The sequence below is a fragment of the Anomalospiza imberbis genome, chromosome 9 (genome assembly GCF_031753505.1).
Source record: "Anomalospiza imberbis isolate Cuckoo-Finch-1a 21T00152 chromosome 9, ASM3175350v1, whole genome shotgun sequence".
Taxonomy (NCBI): domain Eukaryota; kingdom Metazoa; phylum Chordata; class Aves; order Passeriformes; family Viduidae; genus Anomalospiza; species Anomalospiza imberbis.
Genome location: NC_089689.1, coordinates 7,021,756 through 7,042,039, shown reverse-complemented (window position 1 = coordinate 7,042,039; position 20,284 = coordinate 7,021,756). Strand labels below are relative to the sequence as shown.

At 45.1% G+C, this 20,284-nt stretch overlaps 1 protein-coding gene and 2 long non-coding RNA genes across 3 annotated transcripts in view; 2 read left to right on the top strand and 1 right to left on the bottom strand.

Moving 5' to 3' along the window:
• Nucleotides 1–2,853: 2,853 nt before the first annotated feature.
• Nucleotides 2,854–11,669, bottom strand: LOC137479184 (uncharacterized). The gene is made up of 3 exons (XR_011002024.1): nt 11,270–11,669; nt 9,218–10,014; nt 2,854–2,983 (listed from the first exon to the last, which is right to left on the bottom strand). It is a non-coding gene; the product is annotated as an uncharacterized lncRNA (long non-coding RNA).
• LOC137479186 (uncharacterized) lies at nt 11,432–12,155 on the top strand. The gene is made up of 2 exons (XR_011002025.1): nt 11,432–11,553; nt 11,664–12,155. It is a non-coding gene; the product is annotated as an uncharacterized lncRNA (long non-coding RNA).
• A 1,284-nt stretch (nt 12,156–13,439) lies between these two features.
• Nucleotides 13,440–20,284, top strand: part of HMCN1 (hemicentin 1) — a 167,586-nt gene continuing 160,741 nt past the window's right edge. The window contains exon 1 of the mRNA XM_068199489.1: nt 13,440–13,742. Within this exon, the coding sequence (XP_068055590.1) occupies nt 13,487–13,742 (256 nt within the window). The 5' untranslated portion in view covers nt 13,440–13,486. The remainder of the gene's footprint in view (nt 13,743–20,284) is intronic.

Here is a 20,284-nt window from a genome sequence, read left to right as displayed (position 1 = left end):
TGCGGGAGAGGATGATTGCATTCCCACTTCCTTTCCCAACCCTGCTCAGCCCGACCTTCTGACACAGTGATGGCGGGTCCCAAAGGTGCTGTTCCCAAGAGGGACAAACACCATGGTGCTGCACTAGGCTACCCCTTGTAAGCAGAACTTGTTCTTTCTTTCTCACATTCTCCATCTTTGGCCCCTCTCCCCAAGGAAATATGAGCTGCTTCTCCAGGACTGTACACGGCTGTGGTTTAAACAATGCTGTTTGATCCTGAAGGTATTCCGCAAAGATTAGAGATCTCTATTTGATCATGAGAGCTGGGGTTCTGCTGAGGTTTGTACTAATCCTCATTTCCCACTTAATAAGGTCTTTGAATATATTCTGAAAAGAGAGTTTTGTTTAAAAAGTAAAATAAAATTGATCTTTGGAAGTCCCAAGCGACCCATGTCACATGAATATTCTCCACTTGTGTGGTGCTTCCTGCTCTCTAAAAGAAAAACCACAAGCTTAATCAAGACTTTTAAGTGGATGTAACTAGATCAAACCCAAACAGATCTTCTTTTTTTGCCAGGTTACTTTTAAAAGAATGTGACAAGTTGAAATACTATAATTACTAATATTAATTGAAAATAAACCATGGAGCATTTCTTGATTTTATCCATCCTTCAGCAGGTCAAAGTATTTGTTTCAAAATGACCTTTCTGCCAAATCCAGTGAGAATGTAAACAACTTAGATATTGAACTAATTTTCAATTTTGTACAGATAACTAATTTTTCTTCCCAATTTCTTTCTCAGTTCTCTGGCAAAATTGCCCTGGTCTGAAGACAGTCAAAGCCCATTTTTAAACCACTATTCCTATTTCAAAGCTCAGGAGAAGAATTCCCAGCGGTTTAATAACTGAGTTGTGCCCTTGGGTTTATGCACACGCTTCTTTGTTCCAGCCCACAAGCTCCAGGAAATGCCTCTGCCCAAGATAGCAAATCTAATCTCTGCCTTTGTTACCCTGGCCTGCCACTGGGAGATAAGCTTTCATTGAAAGCAAGGCTGTGACTGTGCTATGGGAGCAATATTTGGTGCAGCAGCTTCTGCTTGATTAATAAAAATGAATAATTTAGGGAGCCAGCAATCATTACAGCTGTGTCACTTTGAAATTGGAATAGTGGGTAACAGGTGATTCGGAGCCCAAAAAGGTAACCAAGGGAGGTAGGATGGGGCCCTGAGCAAACTGATCCAGTAAGTGGCATCCCTGCCCATGGCAGGGAGTGGAAACAGATGGTCTTTAAGGTCCCTTCCAATCCAAACCATTCTGGAATACTGTGCAATAACACAAATGCTTGTGAAGAGGGCAAGTGTTTTACCTGAGAGCTCTATACATCCAAACTCCATTCAATATACCAGCTCTAAGCACTAACCCAAAAGTTACAGTGGTACTACTGCACTTTCTATCTGATGTCTTGACCTGAAAGCAAACTCTTACTTCCTGCCTTCTTCTGAAGGCTGTTTTGTTAGTCAAATAGTTAAAAATGCAATCCCAGAAGGCTTTGGGTTGGAAGGGACCTTAAAGCCCATCCAATCCCATCCCCTGGCATGGGCAGGGACACCGTCCACTATCCCAGGTTGCTTCAAGCCCCATCCAACCTGGCCTTGGACACTGCCAGGGATCCAGGGGCAGCCACAGCTTCTCTGGGCACCCTGTGCCAGGGCCTGCCCACCCTCACAGGGAAGAGTTTCTTCTGAATATCCCATCCAAGCCTACTGTCTTTCAGCTTAAAGCCATTTCCCCTTGTCCTGTCACTCCCCAGCTTTCTTGTAGGTCCCTTCTACAGAACAACTCTGGCATCAGTGAAATAAAAGTCCGATGCTAAAAAACAATTTCTGAAATCTCAGAATATTTTATTTTGCGAGAGATTGTAAACCTTCTGCTTCCACATGTTTTTTGTTTATTTTAATTGAAGACCCTCAAGAACAGTCCCTTTGTTGAGGCCATCTACAGTACAGCTTCTAAAATACATTTAGGACATTGCCTACTACTACTTATTTATCTGCAAAGAAGGTCCATCCCCTGCTTCTCGGGTTCCTGAGCCTGTGCTGGAAAAGTCAAACTGAGCATCACAGAGTGGCATTACCAGAAAAGGTTAGTTGGATGCTGAATATTGCAGTTCAGCTGTAAGTTCTCTCTGTTTTGAGGAGTGGATTTAGAAGTACTTTAACCAGAACAAAAAATACAACAATAAAAACTCTGTAACTGCAAGCAACAGGAACTAAATGACTGTAACAATCATTCCAAGAAGTCTGCAGAAATGCTTTGATCACAAGAACATACCCAAACCCTGCAATACTGGCACTGGTGTTATTAAGCAAGAATACCTTTTTTTCTTGGCATTCAAGAAGCATAACAGAGAAAATATGATGCATTACCTTCCTGTAAATTATTTTATTGTACACACAGAAGTTTATATTTTAAGTTATTAAAATGTGAGTATCTTAAAAATCTTCACAGCAGCTCAGGAAGGCTGGGCAAAGACAATATGTGTCTTTGAGATGTTCTGTGGCTGACATAAATGGAAAAGGCACTTCCCCATACCTTCTGCTTATCTACAAGCCATGGAAAGGAGAGGTCTCTCTGTATTATACTGACTGGATGCTAAGATTAATGAAAATTAGTTTATTACTGTTGTTACATGTTAAATACTGGGCACAGACTGGGGTAAAAAGGAGTCATATAGAAATTTGCCAGCAGACCCATGGGCTTCAGCAGCAGCCCTGCTAACCTAGGCCCTACATTTTTGGAATTATTATGCATGCCAATATACATGGCACCCTAATCAGTGAATTCAGAAAATCTCCTAATGGAAATGAAGTACACAGGCAGGAGAAATGGGAAAGTTGATCTGGCTTCCTGTGTCTGGAGTGTAGCCTCTCATACTGAAGGAGCAGCTTATTCTGGGTCTGAACACATTGCCTGGTCAAACAGGAATGGTCTGATCCAGAGATGGCTGGAAAGGAAGTGAAGGAGCCTGTTCACCTCTTCAGGCCAGGAATGTGTTATTGTTTGTATTTAACTAGAATCAACATTATTTATGACACCTTTCAGCATAACAGACAACCTTTTTCTTTCAGACTCTCAGACCCAGGAGCCTGAAGGCAGGAGGTAAATCTATCCAGGACTGGAGCATTGAAATAGTAATTTGTCTTTTTAAGCATAGCTGTGATCATTCCTTACAGGAGCTGTCCCTGTGCATAGGCCAGCCGCTGCAGTTGCAGAAACAATTCCTTTTCCCAGCTCAGCTTATGTCATTTATTCATGATGTGAATTTATCAAGAGTCACTGTGGTGCTTCAGAAAGGGCTTGGCATCGAGTTACATGAAGTGAATCTGCTGCTCACTCTTTTGGAGCAGAGACAAGCCACAGGCAGTGACCAGAGCATCACTTGATGCTCCACTGCTCTGGAGCAGAACGGGCTTGCTTGTCTCACACGCCGCTGTGGCTTGGCTCCAAACCAAATTTCTCTCTTGCAAGTCAAACTTTGTAAGAGAAGTTCAGCCTGTCACAAGGCACTGGCAAAGCTCACTTAAGACTGAGGTCTTAGAGTAGTGACAGGAATCACCGCTGTGCTCAGACTGTGACCAAGGGATTTGGTGACCACAGGGGAATGACCTTGGCTGCTTACAGCTGGCTTTAGCCCCACACTGCTGCATCAACCTCCTGAGATCCATTCAGGACCTCATTTGGCACCCACTAAATCTGCAGACCAGCGGGTTGGCTTTGCTATGTGTTATAAGGTAAAGCTGAACAGCCTGCCAGGGCTGTGCAGACCAGCTGCAGCCGTAGCTGTGGGTAATTGTGCAAATAATTAGATGTTCTCAAGTCTCAGAAAATGAGTTTGAAATCCTGGCAGCACAGACCTGTGGCTCCTGGTCTCCAGTTTGCATAGCTGCAAGCCTGGGTGTTGCCACCAGCATCAGGCTCAGAACATCAGCACCTCACCCAGCCCCATCTCAGAGCCCTATTCTGTGCTGGGTTCACTATCTGTGACCAAAGAGCCACCACAATCGAAACCGTGTCAGTTCACCCATGCTGACTCAGGAGCCTGGTCCCAAGTAGTGCCAGGAGACATTCAGATTGGATATTAGGAAAAATTTGTCAAGAGTGGTGAAGCACTGTCACAGGCTGCCCAGGGCAGTGCTGGAGTCACCGTTCCTGCAGGTGTTCAAAAACTGAGCAGACGTAGCACTTCATGATACATTTATTGGCATGGTGGGATTTGGTAGAAAGTTGGACTTGATGGTCTTGGAGGTCTTTTCCAACCTTCATGATTCTGTGATTCCTTCCATCTCTGATGCAGAGCTCTTGATACTGCTGGTTCCTACTTTGGGCACCATTTGGCTTCCTGCACTGTGCTTTGCAAAACCAGTGCAGAGAAGGGTACAGATTGTCTTGTCTGGGGCAGTGAGTGCTCTTGGAAACGCCTGAGTTCTTTTGGTGGAAAGCCAACAAAATCACCCCAGAGCAGACTTTTTATCTGGAAAATTTCAAACCAGACCATCAATCTAACAAAACAATAAGGCCCTGAAAGCAGGTTTGGAATGGAAGCTGCCAGGCAACCTGATGCCAAATGATGAATTAGCCATTTCTGTCTGTCGTGTGTGTGTGCATTAACAACTGTGTTTTGTAAGAGGAAACCTTTTTTATCACCCTTTCCTATGAAAGGCTTTTTATTCTTATTATGATTAAAGGCTCAAGCCCACTCTTATTTAACTCATCTCTTTAATCCTAGAAAATGCTATTCCTGACAGAAGGCTCACATTTCACAGCAGAAAGAGAAACAGACAATAATGAAAGAATTTATATGCAAAACATTCCAAGTTTTAAGAATACCTCTGTTATGCCAAGAAGAGTGTGACTGTGGAGAATACAATCCATATTGGTAGTAAAACTAGCTCCCCACTACCTAGAGGTCTTGGAAAGTTATCCTTGTTAACTACTGGGGAGGTGCTAACTTACAGTCTGGCAGGATTTTAAAGAATGCTTTGGTCTTTATAGGCTTAAATGTAAAAACTGAAACTGCAGACTTAAAAAAAAAAAAAAAAACTCAAAAATTATGAACTCATAAATTGGGTGAACTTGGTTTCTTCAAATGCCAGGAAAACACATCTCACATGCCTGAAGATATTTAGTGCTCTGTGGCTGAAGAAATCTAAAGCAGGATTTTTAATAATGTGAGAAATATTTAAATTAGCCAGGTTGACACACACACACACAAATATAATATTGAGATTGGAACTGTGAGCTAACACTTTCATGCCAGTGAGGATAGGTAGGGAGATAAGTGCCAAGCAATTTTCATCAGAGTCTCAGCCTGTCCAGACAGATGCCTGGAACCTGGACTTATGTTTGGCTTAAAACAAAATACTTTTCTGACAGGCTTAAAAGGAGCAAAACTACAACTCTGGAGAACTAAATATTTATTTTCTTCTTTACTATGCAAGTGGCAAAACCACCAAACTCATTCCCCTTCCTGGCAGGGTTCAAGGCCAGGTTGGACAGGGCTTGGAGCAACTTGGGCTAGCGGAAGGTGTCCCTGCCCATGGCAGGGGGTGAAATGGAATGGGCTTTAAGGTCCCTTCCTACCCAAACCTTTCTAGGATTCTATGGTTTGTTGTTCCATGAAGTAGTTTTGTTTCATGATTTATGATCAAGGATGCCTGGATCTCTTTCACTTCAGCTTTATCAGAACACACCCACAGGACAGCTCTATGTAATTTCTGTCATGTGGTGTTGATTTGATGCTGAACCCTAACTCACTCCTCCTGAGAATTTCAAACTAGAAGAGTTCATTCCAAGGCATGAGGTACAGTAATTAAGCTCATCTGTCAACTGCATTCCAGAGGATAGCTCCGGGTATGAGAGGAATGGGATGCTTTGTGATTTTATCTATGGTTTGAGTGTCTGTCATTGACTCCAAAACAAGTTTTTGTCTGTAGAGCCAAAGTGGCAAAGTAGCTGCCCTTTGTAACAGGATTATGACACTCGAAGTAATTTCCTCTTCTTTCAGAACCTATTCTGGGTGTCAGCCAGGAAATATTGCTGCTTGCCTGACAGATAAGGGATTGCAGAGCTATGTTCTGGACGAATTCTGTTAGCACTACATCAAACATCTAACCTCAGGTGCTTCTGCAGTGTATATGACTTGCTTTAGTAATAAAATAATTGAGAATAGTTCTGCATATCCAAAGTTGCTGTTTTGTGTTATAGACTGTCATGTGATGAAACTTTTGTAGATTTTTCTGAATATCAAAGTTTAATTAATTCAGAACTATGAAGGAGACAACAGAAAGGTATTAAATGCTAGATTTTCTCTGGTCAAATTATTAAACAAATTTATCATTGGATTAGTTTTGAAAAAATATATACTCTAAGTAAATACATTTTTTTCCCCAGTGTCTTGCTTTTTGAATTCTTCTATCACTAGAATCTCTCTGTGCAACTTTTCCAGAAAACCTTCCTGTAGAAAAGACTTGTGCAAATATTATGTACAAAACATTTGGGCATAGGGATGGGTCTGTGTATATCTGTGATGTTTGCTGCTATTTTAAGGTTGTTTTCAATCTCACATGTGAAAAGTAATTTCATCTTATATTCTCTAACTTTATTAAAAATAAGGCTAAAAGTCCATCCTTCCTCTAATCCCTTCTCACAACATTTCGTTGTGAGGTACCAGCAGAGGGAGATCATGTTCTTGTTCTTCCTCTTGCTTTCCTAACACAGCCCGGTTGCCTAATTGTAAATGTATTGATAACCCTGCCATGGCCAATAGAATATATTTAAATTCTCCAGAATACAATCCTTGTCAAGGAAAAAAAATTAACACACTCTTAAAAATTATTTTTCAAAAAATTCCTATGTGCAACAAGCAATTACTCCAGTGGTGAAAGCAGTAACTGTGTAGTAATTTTATCTGTTTCCATAGAATCGTGGAATTGTTTAGGTTGGAAAAAAGACATCCAAGACCATTGAGTCCAGCCATTCCCCACTGACCCAAATGCCACATCCTCACATTATTTGAACACCTCCAGGGATGGGGACTCCACCACTGCCCTGGGCAATCTGTTCCAATGCCTGAACACTCTTTCCATGAAGAAATTTTCCCATAAAAATCCAATCTAAATCTCCCCTGGTGCATCTTGAGGCCATTTCTTCTCATCCTTGTTTTTTTGCATCTATACATCTAGTTTTCTATAAATATAATTTAATGTAAAGTTCATGTGTGCAATTTAATGGATATACATGGGGATTTCTTGGAGAAATCAAATGGGAGATCTCCATGGACTGTAAAAGGAGCTCCAGGTGTTTAGGGTGGATGTGGACACCCATGGTCAGTGGAGATACTGATATTCTAGGGGCGATGAGCCCCACACTGCCTCATGCACTGCGTTTAATACACAACCACAAGTAAGGTTTGCATGATGACATGGCTGTGGGTAAAAACAGCTTGGAATAATGGATAATTAGCATGAATTCCCCATGTGCAGAATTAAAAAAAATTAAGTACATGATTTATTTATCTTCATGGAGCTGATCTTGAAAAATTACTTTAATGGAGTGGTTCTTCTGTTGCTTTCAGTATGTGATAATGTTCCCAGTGTTTTAATAAAGAAATACTTTACTTTTCTCATTAAATCTTTAATATATTGGAATCTCCATCTGTCAGTTTATCTTCTCTTTTGTTTTTCCAAGTAAGCAGCAGAACAGGTCCTAACTTGGTCCTGGTCTTGCTCCATAATTGTATTAATGAAGGCAGCAAGTCTGCTTCTGAGCCAGAAACAAAACTTTTGACCCCTGACTTCTATGTCATGATCACAGGATGGCCTGTTTTATAAAACAAATGTTTTATAACCAAAAGTAAAGTGATTTCATCTTGCAGATGAGAGATGATTCAGTGCTACAGCGGGGTGAAATGGACTCTTGGCTCAGGCACAGGGTTTGTTAAACAAACTACTCCAGTTGCTACAGCTACTTAGGCCTGAGTCTCACTCTTATTCACTGGGATGTGAGAGTTTGAAATGTGTTGAACTGTGAATCAAACTGACATTTGTATTTAAGCAAACCTCTGTGGAGCAGAAAGAAGTTTCAAAATGGCAGAAATGTCTCTGCAGGACTTCTAGATTCTTCACAATGTAGAACAAACAACATGTTAAAATATCTCACTTTTACAACTTTTACATGAAAAACTGCCTGTCATCAGAAATTTTTGTAGAACACAGGGAATTGCTACCATTCACCTGTCTGCTCTGATTCTGCTGTAAAGCATTAATTGGCAAAGCCATGAAATATTAGAGCAGACTGAGTTTAAAAAGGAAGCAGGAACCATAAAACACAGGAAGGCCAGAATTCAGCCAGACACTATAGGTGTGAACATTTCAAAACAAATTTCAGTTCCCAGCTTATCTCTTTATAGCTGTAGGGTAGGAGCAGGGAACATAGCCTAGTAGCTTAGTTTCAGATTCAAACCTTTTGGGAAAGTGGAGATCAGAAACTTGCAGTTCTTCAGCATCTGGACTATGTAATAAAAACAGTCATTCCTACACAGATGCTAGAACCCAAGGGTTTGTTTCCTTAACTAGAGCAGGTTGTTTCTAGTCATGTGGATTCTGGGGAAAACTCACAATGTATTACCCTTCTGAAGAGTCAGAAGGCAGAAGTAGAACAAAAGTTACATACATCCCATTTTTATATTAAATCACACTTTTTATATTGTTGGCAAAGGTAAGGTACCTCACGGGAAGCTGTGAATCTTCTGTGACTGAAAGGCCTTGAGATTGTTCAGTATAAAGGTTCTCTGGTTCTGTCTGCAAGACAGTTTTTTACCATCTCTAGTGAAATGCCTTGGCCACAGAGCGGAGAGATGAGTACTAAAAACACACTGTCCACGTGTGACAGCAGCTGCACAGCTGAAAACCACAGGGCACGGGCTGGAAAAGGGTCAGGGGTTATTTGATCCCTTCAGAGTTTGAACCCCCATCATATAATGGCATTCACATTTCAAAATCTCCCCCAGAAGCTGTGCAGGTCTTTTCATGGTCTCTGAAGATGAATACGAAGATTATAACCACAGATTAATCTATCAGCCCTTTCTCTTTTCTGCACCTTGCTTATCTTTCCTTGAAGATCTCTACGCAGCAGCTCCAGTGAGCTGCATTACCTGCTTTCAGGCTCCTGAGACACCTACCTGCTAATTCCTGTTGTAGCATTCCTGTCCTGGGATGGCACTTTAACCCTGCCCTTGCCAAAAGCAGCATAGGTTCTGCCTGCATGCAACAATTTGAGACAAAAAGGTTATTTTTAGTTTTAGAGCAGTGAATTTGCAACTCTCATATGCAGGACAAGAGTGTCTGCATACATAAAGTACAAAGACAGGACTAAAGGCTGGCAAAGAACATACGGTCAGCGAACTGGAGAGATCTCACTCTACAATCCACACACTTCTCACAGGGAGAGCCAAAGCCACCTGCCCAAAACAAACAGCAACCATTCACTCCTTTTCCACAATTAGTCAAGTTCAAAAAAAAAAAAAAAAAAAAAGCCAAAACCAAAACAAACAAAAAAGAAAAGGAGGAATGGGACTTTTAGGGGGAGTTGGAATAAAAGCTTTAAATGCATAAATGCATAAAAAGCTTTATGGAGTTCCAGAGGAAACAAAATATTGTCAAATGTCTGTGACAAGACAGCCTAGAGTATCTGGGATACGTGCAGAACTTGCTGGCCAGGAGAGAGGTGTCGTGAGAAAGAGCTCTGGTGGATGCAGCCTGCTGCGAGTGGTCCATGGGATCCCAGGAGGAGCATCTGTTTTGGGACCAGCAGTTGCTCTGTAATTAGAGAGCAGCATCAGCTTTAAAAACAATCATTTTGATGTTCTCCTTCAGATGGAAACTTGGGTTTTTGAAGAGGAGTCTTGTTTATTATAGACGAGGATGAAACAGTCAGCTCTTTCCTCATTAGCAGCCACTGGACAGTAACTATTTTTAGCTGCAAATTACAAAATGGAGCAGATTCAGACAGAAGCACAAAAGGTGAAAAGTATTTCCTTCCCAATCTTCTAAGCTAGTATACAAATTTTCTTCATTTTAACTGAGATGAGCTAGAAAAAGGAATTAAACAACTTAATTCTTTACTCCACTTCAACTAATACTTGACAACAGTCCAGGATAAATACATAGGGAAAGACTCACGGACTGTTTGGGCTGCAAGGGACCTCTAATGGTCAGCTGGCCCACACTTTGCCCACACTCGGTGTGACAGTACAGGAGTGTGGTGGCAAGGGTTGACACTATTAAGACCACATCTGTTGGATTCTTCCATGCTACCAAATTGCATAAAGAAAATGCTAATTTCCAGCCCCAAAACAGGCACAAGAAGATGATCAAGGTGAAGTTAGAAACACTCAGTATTAGGAAGTATGAATACAACTGAAATACCTGTGCACACGAAGAAGACTCCAGTGGACCTCATGAGGGTGGCACCTGCTGTGGCAGAGCCAGGGCTGCTCCCTCTGGGGTACCCCGAGCCCGCTCCCCTGCATGCCTGCCCACAGCCCCCCACCCTGGCAATCCCCAGGTGTTCCTGCCACGGAGCACTCCCACAGTGCCACGGCCTGACCTCAGAGTGCCCGTGCTTCGCTCTCATTCTGGCATCATGTCAAAACCTTACTGGAGAGCAAGTCAGAAGGAACACAGGGATTTTTTTTTTCAGTAGATGAATCTTTGGCAAACTGTGGAAACCATTTCATTGGAGAAGAAGAAAAAAAGTTGTTCCTCTTGCTACAGGACTTTCTGCAAATTTCAAAGGCCTGCTGTGAATAATAGTGTCAGAGCTTCCAAGCTGCAAGGCTATTTTATAGTGGAAAGTGTGAGGCAACCAAAATAAGTATCAGTTTCCACTGTTACAAAATAAAGATTTTTCTGAATGTGGTACCTTAAAAGCCATGTTCAGAGCTGTGTTTTTTGGGACACAGAAGTAGGTATAACCTCAGAGGGTTATTTTTTTGTATAGTTATTGGGTTTGTTCTTTCTTGTTCACAGCAAATTGGGAAATAATTCAAGACAGAAAGAAAACGAGGGCTTTCTTTATGATGCAAAACATAACAGGAATTTGTCTTCCTAAAGGACTGAAGGCAATCCTTAAATCCAAATGCTGCCGGTCCTTGGGATGTTCGAAATACATATTCCCATTTAGTGGCGTGATGCATCTCTCCTTACACAATTTGTGAGTATTTTTGACAAACCTGGTCCTAGTTTTCTGCTAGCAGAGTTACAGATGAGACAAGTTTTCCATGGTTTGGGGTTTTATTGCGAATGCTTCACACAGCTCTGGTTATGTGCTCCCTTCTCATGACATCAGTGCTGAAGGGGAGAAAGAATGTAAACATCTGCTTTTTATAATTCAATTCCACGCTTATAACTTAATTAGGATAAGCAATGTTTCTACATTATTTATTTTCCAGTCACAACAATGCGCAGTTTTAGCAGCAGTTTGAAGATTAGTAAAATAAGGATGGAAACTAATGAGGTAAATCCTGCTTCACGGTCTACCTTTCTGAACTGCACTGAACATTGTGCAAAGGCTGGGCATTTCCCTCCCACTTGGTTTTTAAAATGATGTCCTGTTACTCCCCACAGTGCAGGATGCAGCCCATGGAAAGGAAGCTTACACAGCAGCACTGAGGTGAGCTGGAGCAAAGGGAATTTGGCTCGTGACTCTCTACAGAGCCCTTCTGTGTGGCATTGGGTCAGGACTGAGTTTTCCAAAGATGCCTGCTGGGACATTGCTGCATCCCTAACAACTGAAGCCTGAAATATAAAACCTCTAATCTCTTCCATCGCCTGAGCAGGGTTAAAACTCCACTCTGGTTGCTCCCCTTCCTTTGTTTTCCAGGCTTTTTCTTGCACCAGGATCTAACAGTGGCTGGAACCATGGTCCTGGTCACAGTCTGGAGTCTTTCCTATTCCCTTTAAACTATTAAATTTAAGGATATGCTCATGGGCACTGAGGAGGACTTCAGTAGTAGTTGTGGACGTGTAACTGAAGCCAAGAGACAGCCAGGGCAGTAGTGCATGTCAGAGTGTTTTCAGTCTTGTATCACATTTCCAATAATATAATACTAAAAATCACAGCATCTCAGAATGGTTTGGGTTAGAAGAGCTCATAAAGCTCATCCAGTCCCACCCTCTGCCATGGGCAGGGACACCTCCCACTGTCCCAGTTTGCTCCAAGCCCTGTCCAGCCTGGCCTTGGACACTTGCAGGGATCCAGGGGCAGCCACAGCTTCTCTGGGCACCCTGTGCCAGGGCCTCAGCACCCTCACAGGGAAGGATTTCTTCCCAAAATCCCATCTAACCCTGCTCATCTGGGACGAACCGGCACCGCCACCCTCACCTGCGGCAGGTGGGACACAGACCCGGCCGTGAGGGACGGGTCCTGCGGGGGCTGACTGGGGCGGGGGCGAGAGGAGCCCGGGTGAGAGAAGGACCCCGGGGTGAGGGCGGAGACCCGGAGGTGAGGGATGGGAGCCTGGAGTGACGGCGGGACCCCAGGTGAGGGAGGGACCCCGGGGTGAGGACGGGACCCCAAGGTGAGGGAAAGAACCCGGGGGTGATGGAGGGACCCCCAAATGAGGGCGAGATCCCGGCGTAAGAACGGCGACCTCGAGGTGAGGGAGGGACCCCAGGTGAGGGAGTGACCCCCAGGTGAGGGCGGGACCCCGAGGAGCGGGGCGGGACCCTGGCGTAAGGTCGGCTACCTCGAAGTGAGGGAGGGACCCCCAGGTAAGGGCAGGACCCCGGGGGTGATGGAGGGACCCCTGGTGAGGGCGGAAACCCTAAAATAAGGACGGCGACCCCGAAGTGAAGGGGAGACCCCAGGTGAGGGCAGGGACCGCAGCGGGCCACGGGAGGCGGGACCGGGGCGGGCGCCGCCTCTATCCGCAGCCGGTGCTCCCGGGGCGGCAGCCGCAGCTCCGTCCCCGGCCACGGCCCCGGCTGGCAGCAGCAGCCCCGCGGCACGGCCGGGGCTCAGCCCTGTCCCTCGGGGCGGCGCTGCCCCAGCCCTGCCCGGTAGCGAAGGCGGAGCGGGGCCGCAGCCGCGCGCAGACAAAAGCGGCGGCGCTTCCTGCGCCGCGCCGGAGGGGAGCGGGCGGTGGGCGACGGGCTCCGCTCTCCGCTCTCGGTCTTTGCTCCCCTCGGCCTGTTCCCGCTCCGTCCCGGTTCATCCCCGTGCTCTCCCCGCTCCGTCCCGGTTTATCCCCGCGCTCTCCGCGGTCCGTCCCGGTTTATCCCCGCGCTCTCCCGGGTCCGTCCCGGTTTATCCCCGCGCTCTCCGCGGTCCGTCCCGGTCTGTCCCCGCGCTCTGTCCCGGTCTGTCCCCGCGCTCTCCGCGGTGTGTCTCCGTTCCCCTGTCCCGAGTGCTCCCAGTGCCTTTCCCGGCCGCCGCGGGTGCCGGCGCGATGGCTGTGGGTGGGAGCCCCGGGGCGCTGGGCACGGCGCTGCTGCTGCTGCTCGCCCTGAGCGCCCGCGCCGTGCCCGAGCCCGAGGCGGTGCCCGAGGGAGCTTCCACCCTGGCCTTCGTCTTCGATGTGACCGGCTCCATGTACGACGACTTGGTGCAAGTTATCGAGGGCGCATCCAAGATCCTGGAGACATCGCTGAAGAGACCCAAGCGGCCGCTGTACAACTTCGCGCTGGTGCCGTTCCACGACCCAGGTAGGGCATTCCCGCGGTGGGCCGAGCGGGACCTGGCTGGGGCGGGCAGGAGCCGGGCAGGGCAGCAGGGAGCTCCCGAGGGCTGGCAAAAGATTGGGTTTCCTGCGCTTGCAGAGACTGGAGCCCAAGTATTCCTGTCCCATCCTAGTCGTTCTTGCCGCACGCGTTTCTCTGCCGAGGGCGAGTAATATTTTGTGACAACCACCTCCCTATCTCTCTACAAAACTTCCCAAAGCCTTCAGGATAGACTGGAGTGGGCTCTAAGTGCGCTTTGTGCACCGGAGTAGCTTAAGCTATCAAATACCTTAATTGTTCAGGTACAAGCTGAAGTAGTGTCAGTGAACTGCACGTGTAGTAGTAACGGTGCTATTGAGTTTTTTTCCAGTGCCCTTCCATGGGAGTGCACTTAAGAACATGAACAATGCAGTTGCACTCTTCCTCTTGTCTTATTATCCCATGTTTACATTCAGAAACTTGCAGTGAAATGAACATGGTGTAGCTTCTTTTGTTTGGGGCGTTCTTTCTTTCTTTCTTTTTTCACCTCTTCTGCTGTACATTGTGCATTCCTCTCTTTCAGCATCTGTTTTTTGTTCCCTTCCTTTCAATTTTCTCTGGCTCTCTTCCTCTTTCCTTGTCAAATTCTTCTGCTGACTTGAAGAGGAAATAGTAACAGGATGCCCCAGGCTGGTGAAGTGTGCTGTACTGTGCAGAAAGAAAAAATAATCAGAAAGGGGGAAAAGCCCTTGAAAATTACCTTTTGGCTTTAGTTCCCATGGAATATCTCAGAATATGCTCAATGCTTAAGATTTCCATTTTTGCAGGGATGTCAGCAAAAAAATGGACATCCTCTCTATTTTCTCTCTGTCACAGATTCTTCTGTTTACAAGATATATGTTTGCTATTGGTATAAATACCTTAAACCAAATGCTTAGAGAATTAGAAGGAATAGCTTGTATAGGTTCTCTTTCTTACAAAGAGTTCTTCACTGTAGTATCAGAGTGTTCTATCACAAAAGGGTCCTTACTGTTTCCACATTTGGTGTAATTTTCTTTTTGTTTTCCCTCTGTTCCCCCTGCCCCCCTGTTTTTTGTTATTTTATGCAACAAACTTACATGGAACTTAAAAAGCATCATGCCACAGAAATAAACAAGAAGGGAAAGATTTGGGTCAAGAGTAGAACCTAGAACTATTTTATATCCTTCTGGAAAATCAAGTTCATCTCTTTGGACCTGTTTTTCCATGGAATAGCCAGAAAATCAAGAGGATGGGTTAGGAGTGTTTTGGGTTGATTTTCTCTCAATGATCACTTATCTTCACTTTAGTGAGCAGAAAGGGATTCAGGGTAGGAGTTGATAGTTCTCTTTTTCAGAGGCTATTCCATCCACAAGAGCAAAAAGATCTTGTGTGGTGCACTTTTAGTTTGCAGGTTTGTGTGGTGGTCCTTTGTTCTTGTGCATGCTCAGTAGAAAGAAGTCTCAGCTTTCTCTCACGGGTCCTGTGCTTAGTTTTCATCACAGACCACTTTCACATCGTCTGTTTCAATAGCTCCTGTTTTCTTTCTCATCTCATATGTTTTCATTCAATTTTTCTTCTGCACATTTTCACCTTTTCAGTCCTTTTTTCCATCCTTCTCACATTCTTGCTCCCACTACCTCTCCAGGTTCTTTGCTTGTGTTCCAGACTGACTCCTTTGACCATGCTTTGCTGTACCTCCTTGCTCCCTGCTTGAGTCACATTTTCCCACTCACTGACTCCATGCTTCCTTGCCTCCTCCCCCATTCCTCTCCTTGCACAGGAGATCCCTTTCCTTGGCAACTGTTAGACTTCATTCAGTGGAGTGACTGAAACCTAAACCTGCAGAGAACTGACCTGTACAGCCCAGAGCTGCTGGCAAACGTGCCTCAGAGTATCCTATTACACCTCTCTGTGTGGAAGTCCAACTTCCCTGAGGGGGCCTTACTTCTTAGTGTGATGGATAATTTGTGAGGGCAGGGAGCTCTCTCAAAGTGGAGGATGGACAATTTTCAACTTCATTTTGTACTGGTTTCTGAAAACTATTTATTTGGTCTTTCTCAGAGTTAGAAAGACACACCACAGGCCAATGTCTTGAATTTTATGTATGTGTAAGGTCCAGATGACTGCTGGTCATCTGTGCCGTACATCTGATGATGACCACGCCGAGGCACTTGAAAAGAAAATGCAAGAAATGCTGTTATGACCACTTCAACTTCTTTTTTTTTTTAATCTATAGAGAAGTAGTTTTACTCAAAAACCTCATAAAAATATTGCCTGGCAAGCATTTCACAGCATCCAATTTATTTACCTAGTGTTCTTTCTGAAGGTTGCTCAACTGAATTAATGAGCATGAAGCTATTTTTTTTTTCAAAAGTTGTGTTGTTATTCACTTAAATCTTCTTCCAAAGAAAGAGCTTTATATGTAGCTGCCTCACAGGCAAATTTTCTGGATGTTTTGTGTGTGGTCCCTGGGGCAGATGGGACTCTACAAGGGGTACAGATATAGCTGGGGCTCAGGTCCAAGGAGCTTCTCTTTGTATAGAGGTGCCCTGATGCAGATACACTGTTGATAGGTAATTGCAATTTAAATTGGGTGTGGATTTGGTTTTGAACTCTATTGTTTTCCTAGCTTGTATTGCAGAGTGCATTTGGCATCCCACAGGTGGATTGTAAATGATTTGGTATAAATGCAGTCTAGCAGAATATGGGAGGATTTTTAAATAACTCAAAGTGTGGCATTATTAGTGATGTACTGAGGCACTGGAGCTTGTCCACAGAAGGGAATAGAGCTGGGGAAGGGGCTGGAGCCCCAGGAGCAGCTGAGGGAGCTGGGAAAGGGGCTCAGCCTGGAGAAAAGGAGGCTCAGGGGGGCCCTTCACAACTCCCTGACAGGAGGGGACAGCCAGGGGGGCTGGCCTCTGCATCATGGGAATGGGGACGAGATAAGGGGAAACAGCCTCAAGGTGTACCAGGGCAGGTTCAGGTGGGACATTAGGGAAAACCTTTTCACAGAAAGGGCTATAAAGCATTTGCACAGGCTGCCCAGGGAGGTGGTGGAATCCCCATCTCTGGAGGTGTTCAAAAACCAAGTGCATTTGGCACTTGGGGACAAATTTTAGTGGTGATGGTGTTGGGTTGATGGTTGGACTTGATGATGTAAAAGGTCTTTTCCAACCTGAATGATTCTGTGACTGTGATGTGCCAATGCACTGGGGTGTGTGATGGTAGATTTTAATGTAGTGTTTTCCCTCCTGCAATGGCATTTTGGTAAAACAGGAATACAAGTATGTTTTTAGTATCAAACCTGAGGCTTTTGGCAAAGAATTATAGCTTACAGAAAAATTTGTCATGGGTTTCACATTCCTATACCATGTACCATCTAGTGGGATGCAGAAAGTTCAGCTCTGGAAAAACCTTTTGCTTTGGATTCTACTTTGTGAATAACCATGTGCAGTGCTTTAACAGATTACAGGGAAATTTTTTATTGTGGGCTTTCAATGCCTGAATGTGATCACAGAACTTTTGTAGATAGTGAAAAGGGCTGTTGACTAAGAAAGCTCTTGCCAGACTTGTGTTCAATGGAAAAACTGGCGTGGGGGGTGGAAGATTGTCCCAAATTTAAGAAGAGTTGGCACAGGAAAATTTTGAACTGGAGCTAAAGCTGAAGATCAGCAAATGCTTTTGTAGTTGCGTGTTGTGTGTCCTGATGTCCTACTAACTCTCATTGTATCCTGTGGAAATGGGATTTGACTTGGAATGTCTTTATTTAACATCTGTGGCCAGCTTTGCTATTTTTTCTTTATGCCATTAAGGAATTTTGGAATGGAAAATAAGCCTGAGAGGACTAATTCATCCCTAGTATTTTTCTGTAAAGCTAATGGAATTATACCAGTCATAACTCACTCTGTGTGATTTAATCAAGCATTCCTTAAGTGTGAATGGCTATTCTATAGACCAAACTCCAGTAATTAATTAAGACAAAAATGAAGGGAATATATTACCTCTGGACTTCCTAGGGTAGAGGATGGTGTTTGCCTGTTCATACTCTGCATATCTGCAGAACTGTGAACATCTCCTGACCCTTTTCTTATAAATCAAATAGAAAACGCTGTGTGAGAAAAGGGGAAACATTAATAATGCTTAGTTTAGAAGGGAAAACAGTATTGAACTTAAGTCACATAGTAAGTGTGTAGGAGAAAAAGGAATACATTTTTCTTTCCCTTGATCCCACTCCTCCTCTATGTTATGCACATGGTTAAGCACGTAGTTATGTTTAACTGGAGTCCCCTTTAACAGACTGGCAGGGCTGTGTCTGTAACATGGTTAGGCTGCTGAGCCACATACTAGCTTGGGTCAAGTTCAGGAGGTCATATGAAAAGTCTGGGAACTTTGGGTTTTGCAGGTTTGATAGGTTTTTTTTTTAGAAGCTATAATGAAGAAGTAATGTTTTTTCCAGAGGAGGAATTTTGTGCAATTAAAATTAGGCTATTTATGGGGTTAAAGCTTTTCATACTTCCTGACAGAAAAAGTACTGTGGGTATGCAGATGGATAATGAAGGGAGAGGGGAGGGCACTCCTGTGTCCTTGCTGTACCCTCAGCAGGATGGTATCACAGATGATGTCACTGCCTCTTCCTCTCACATCCAGCTCTCCTGATAGCCCTTCTCCCATGTGCTGCCCGGCACTTTTGCATTCTTCTGTGCTTGAGGTCTTTGATCTTAGGCTTTACTCTCAGATTTACGAGTGTCTAAACTTCTCAGGCAGAGGCTGAATGTGTGTAAATCAGTTGGAGAAGATGAAGAATGGCCCTTCTGGTATAGCCTGAAGAAGAGGAGCATTGTCTTCAGCATTCCCTCTGCTTCCTTTGCGGGGTGGAAGAAGTGCTTCAAGACTTGTTATTAGTTTCAGTAAAGAACAGGAACGTGGCTGTAGAAAAACACAACTGCAGCAGTGGTTTTCAAGGCATGGAGAGCAAGTTTAAGGGAAATGTGGTATTCTGTACTGGTATCTGATTTTGCCTACACCACGGAAGTGGGATGGGGGCAGGATGAGAAAAGATTGGTGTCACAGAAGCTGTGGCTGCCCCTGGACCCCTGGAAGTGTCCAAGGCCAGGATGGGTGGGACTTGGAGCAACCTGGGATAGTGGAAGGTGTCCCTGCCCATGGCAGGGGCGAGCCTGGATGGGCTTTAAGATCCCATCTGACTGAAGCCAACCTGTGATTTTATGATTTTAATGAAAAGGCAGACAGATGAAAGAGTGAGAAGATTATGACCCTATGGTCCTGTCCACAATCCGGAGGCCTCCTTACCTTCCTTAGTAGGTACAACTGCTTAAAACTGTTTGAAAACTGTCTTCTGTTTGAACTAGACAAATTATTAGGTTGCCCAGAAGAAATAAGTGAAGTTTCTGTGGGCAAGTATGTTGTGAAAACTGGGTACTTATCAAAACCCCATAGTTTTTATAGGATAATGTATTGGTTTTGCATGACCTGGTTTTTGGTAGCAGGGGGGTCACAAAGATGGCTCTTGTGAGAAGCTCCTGGAAGTTTCCACCATGTCCAGCAGAGCCAGTCCCTGATGGCTTTCAAGCTGGACATGCTTCTGGCCAAAACTGGGCCAATAAGAGGCTGGTAATGCCTCTGGGATAACAGATTTAAGAAGAAAATCTAAACCAAGTGGGACACAGCTTTTTCTTCTAGTTAGAGAAGAGGAGGAGGTGAGAGCATGTGAGGAAAACAACGTGGAGACACCAAGGTCAGTGGAGAAGGAGGGCAGGAGGTGTTCCAGGGGCCAGAGCCAAGATTCCTCTGCAGCCATGGTGAGACCAGGGTGAAGCAGCTGTGCCCCTGCAGCCCCTGGGGATCCACGGGGAATGCAGAGATCCATCCACAGCCCATGGGGATCCATGGGGGATGCAGAGATCCACCCACAGCCCATGGGGATCCATGGGGGATGCAGAGATCCACCCACAGCCCATGGGGATCCACGGGGGATGCAGAGATCCACCCCAGCCCATGGGGGAGGTGCCCATGCTGGAGCAGGTGGATCCCTGGAGGAGGCTGTGACCCAGTGGAAGATTCCTGGAGAAGGCTGTAACCCAGTGGAAGATTCCTGGAGGAGGCTGTGACCCAGTGGAAGATTCCTGGAGGAGGCTGTGATCCAATGGAAGATTCCTGGAGGAGGCTGTGACCCAGTGGAAGACCCAGAGGAGAGAGAGGGCCCTGCTTCCAGGCTGGAGCAGCCTGTCCTTGGAGGACTGCACCCCATGGACAGAGAGCCCCACGCCGCAGCAGTTTTGGGAGGGCTGTGTGCCCGTGGGAGGGACTCACCTTGTGGCAGGTGTGGTTTGGCTGCTGCTGGTGAGAGTGGACCCACGCTGGAGAAGTTCACAGGGAACTGTCTCCTGTGGGAGGGACCCCACGGTCTCACAGGGAAAGGACTCCTCTCCTGAGCAGGGGAGAAAATCCCGGTGATGAACTGAGCAAAACCCCCACGCCTGTCTCCCTGAGCTGTCGGTGGGAAGGAG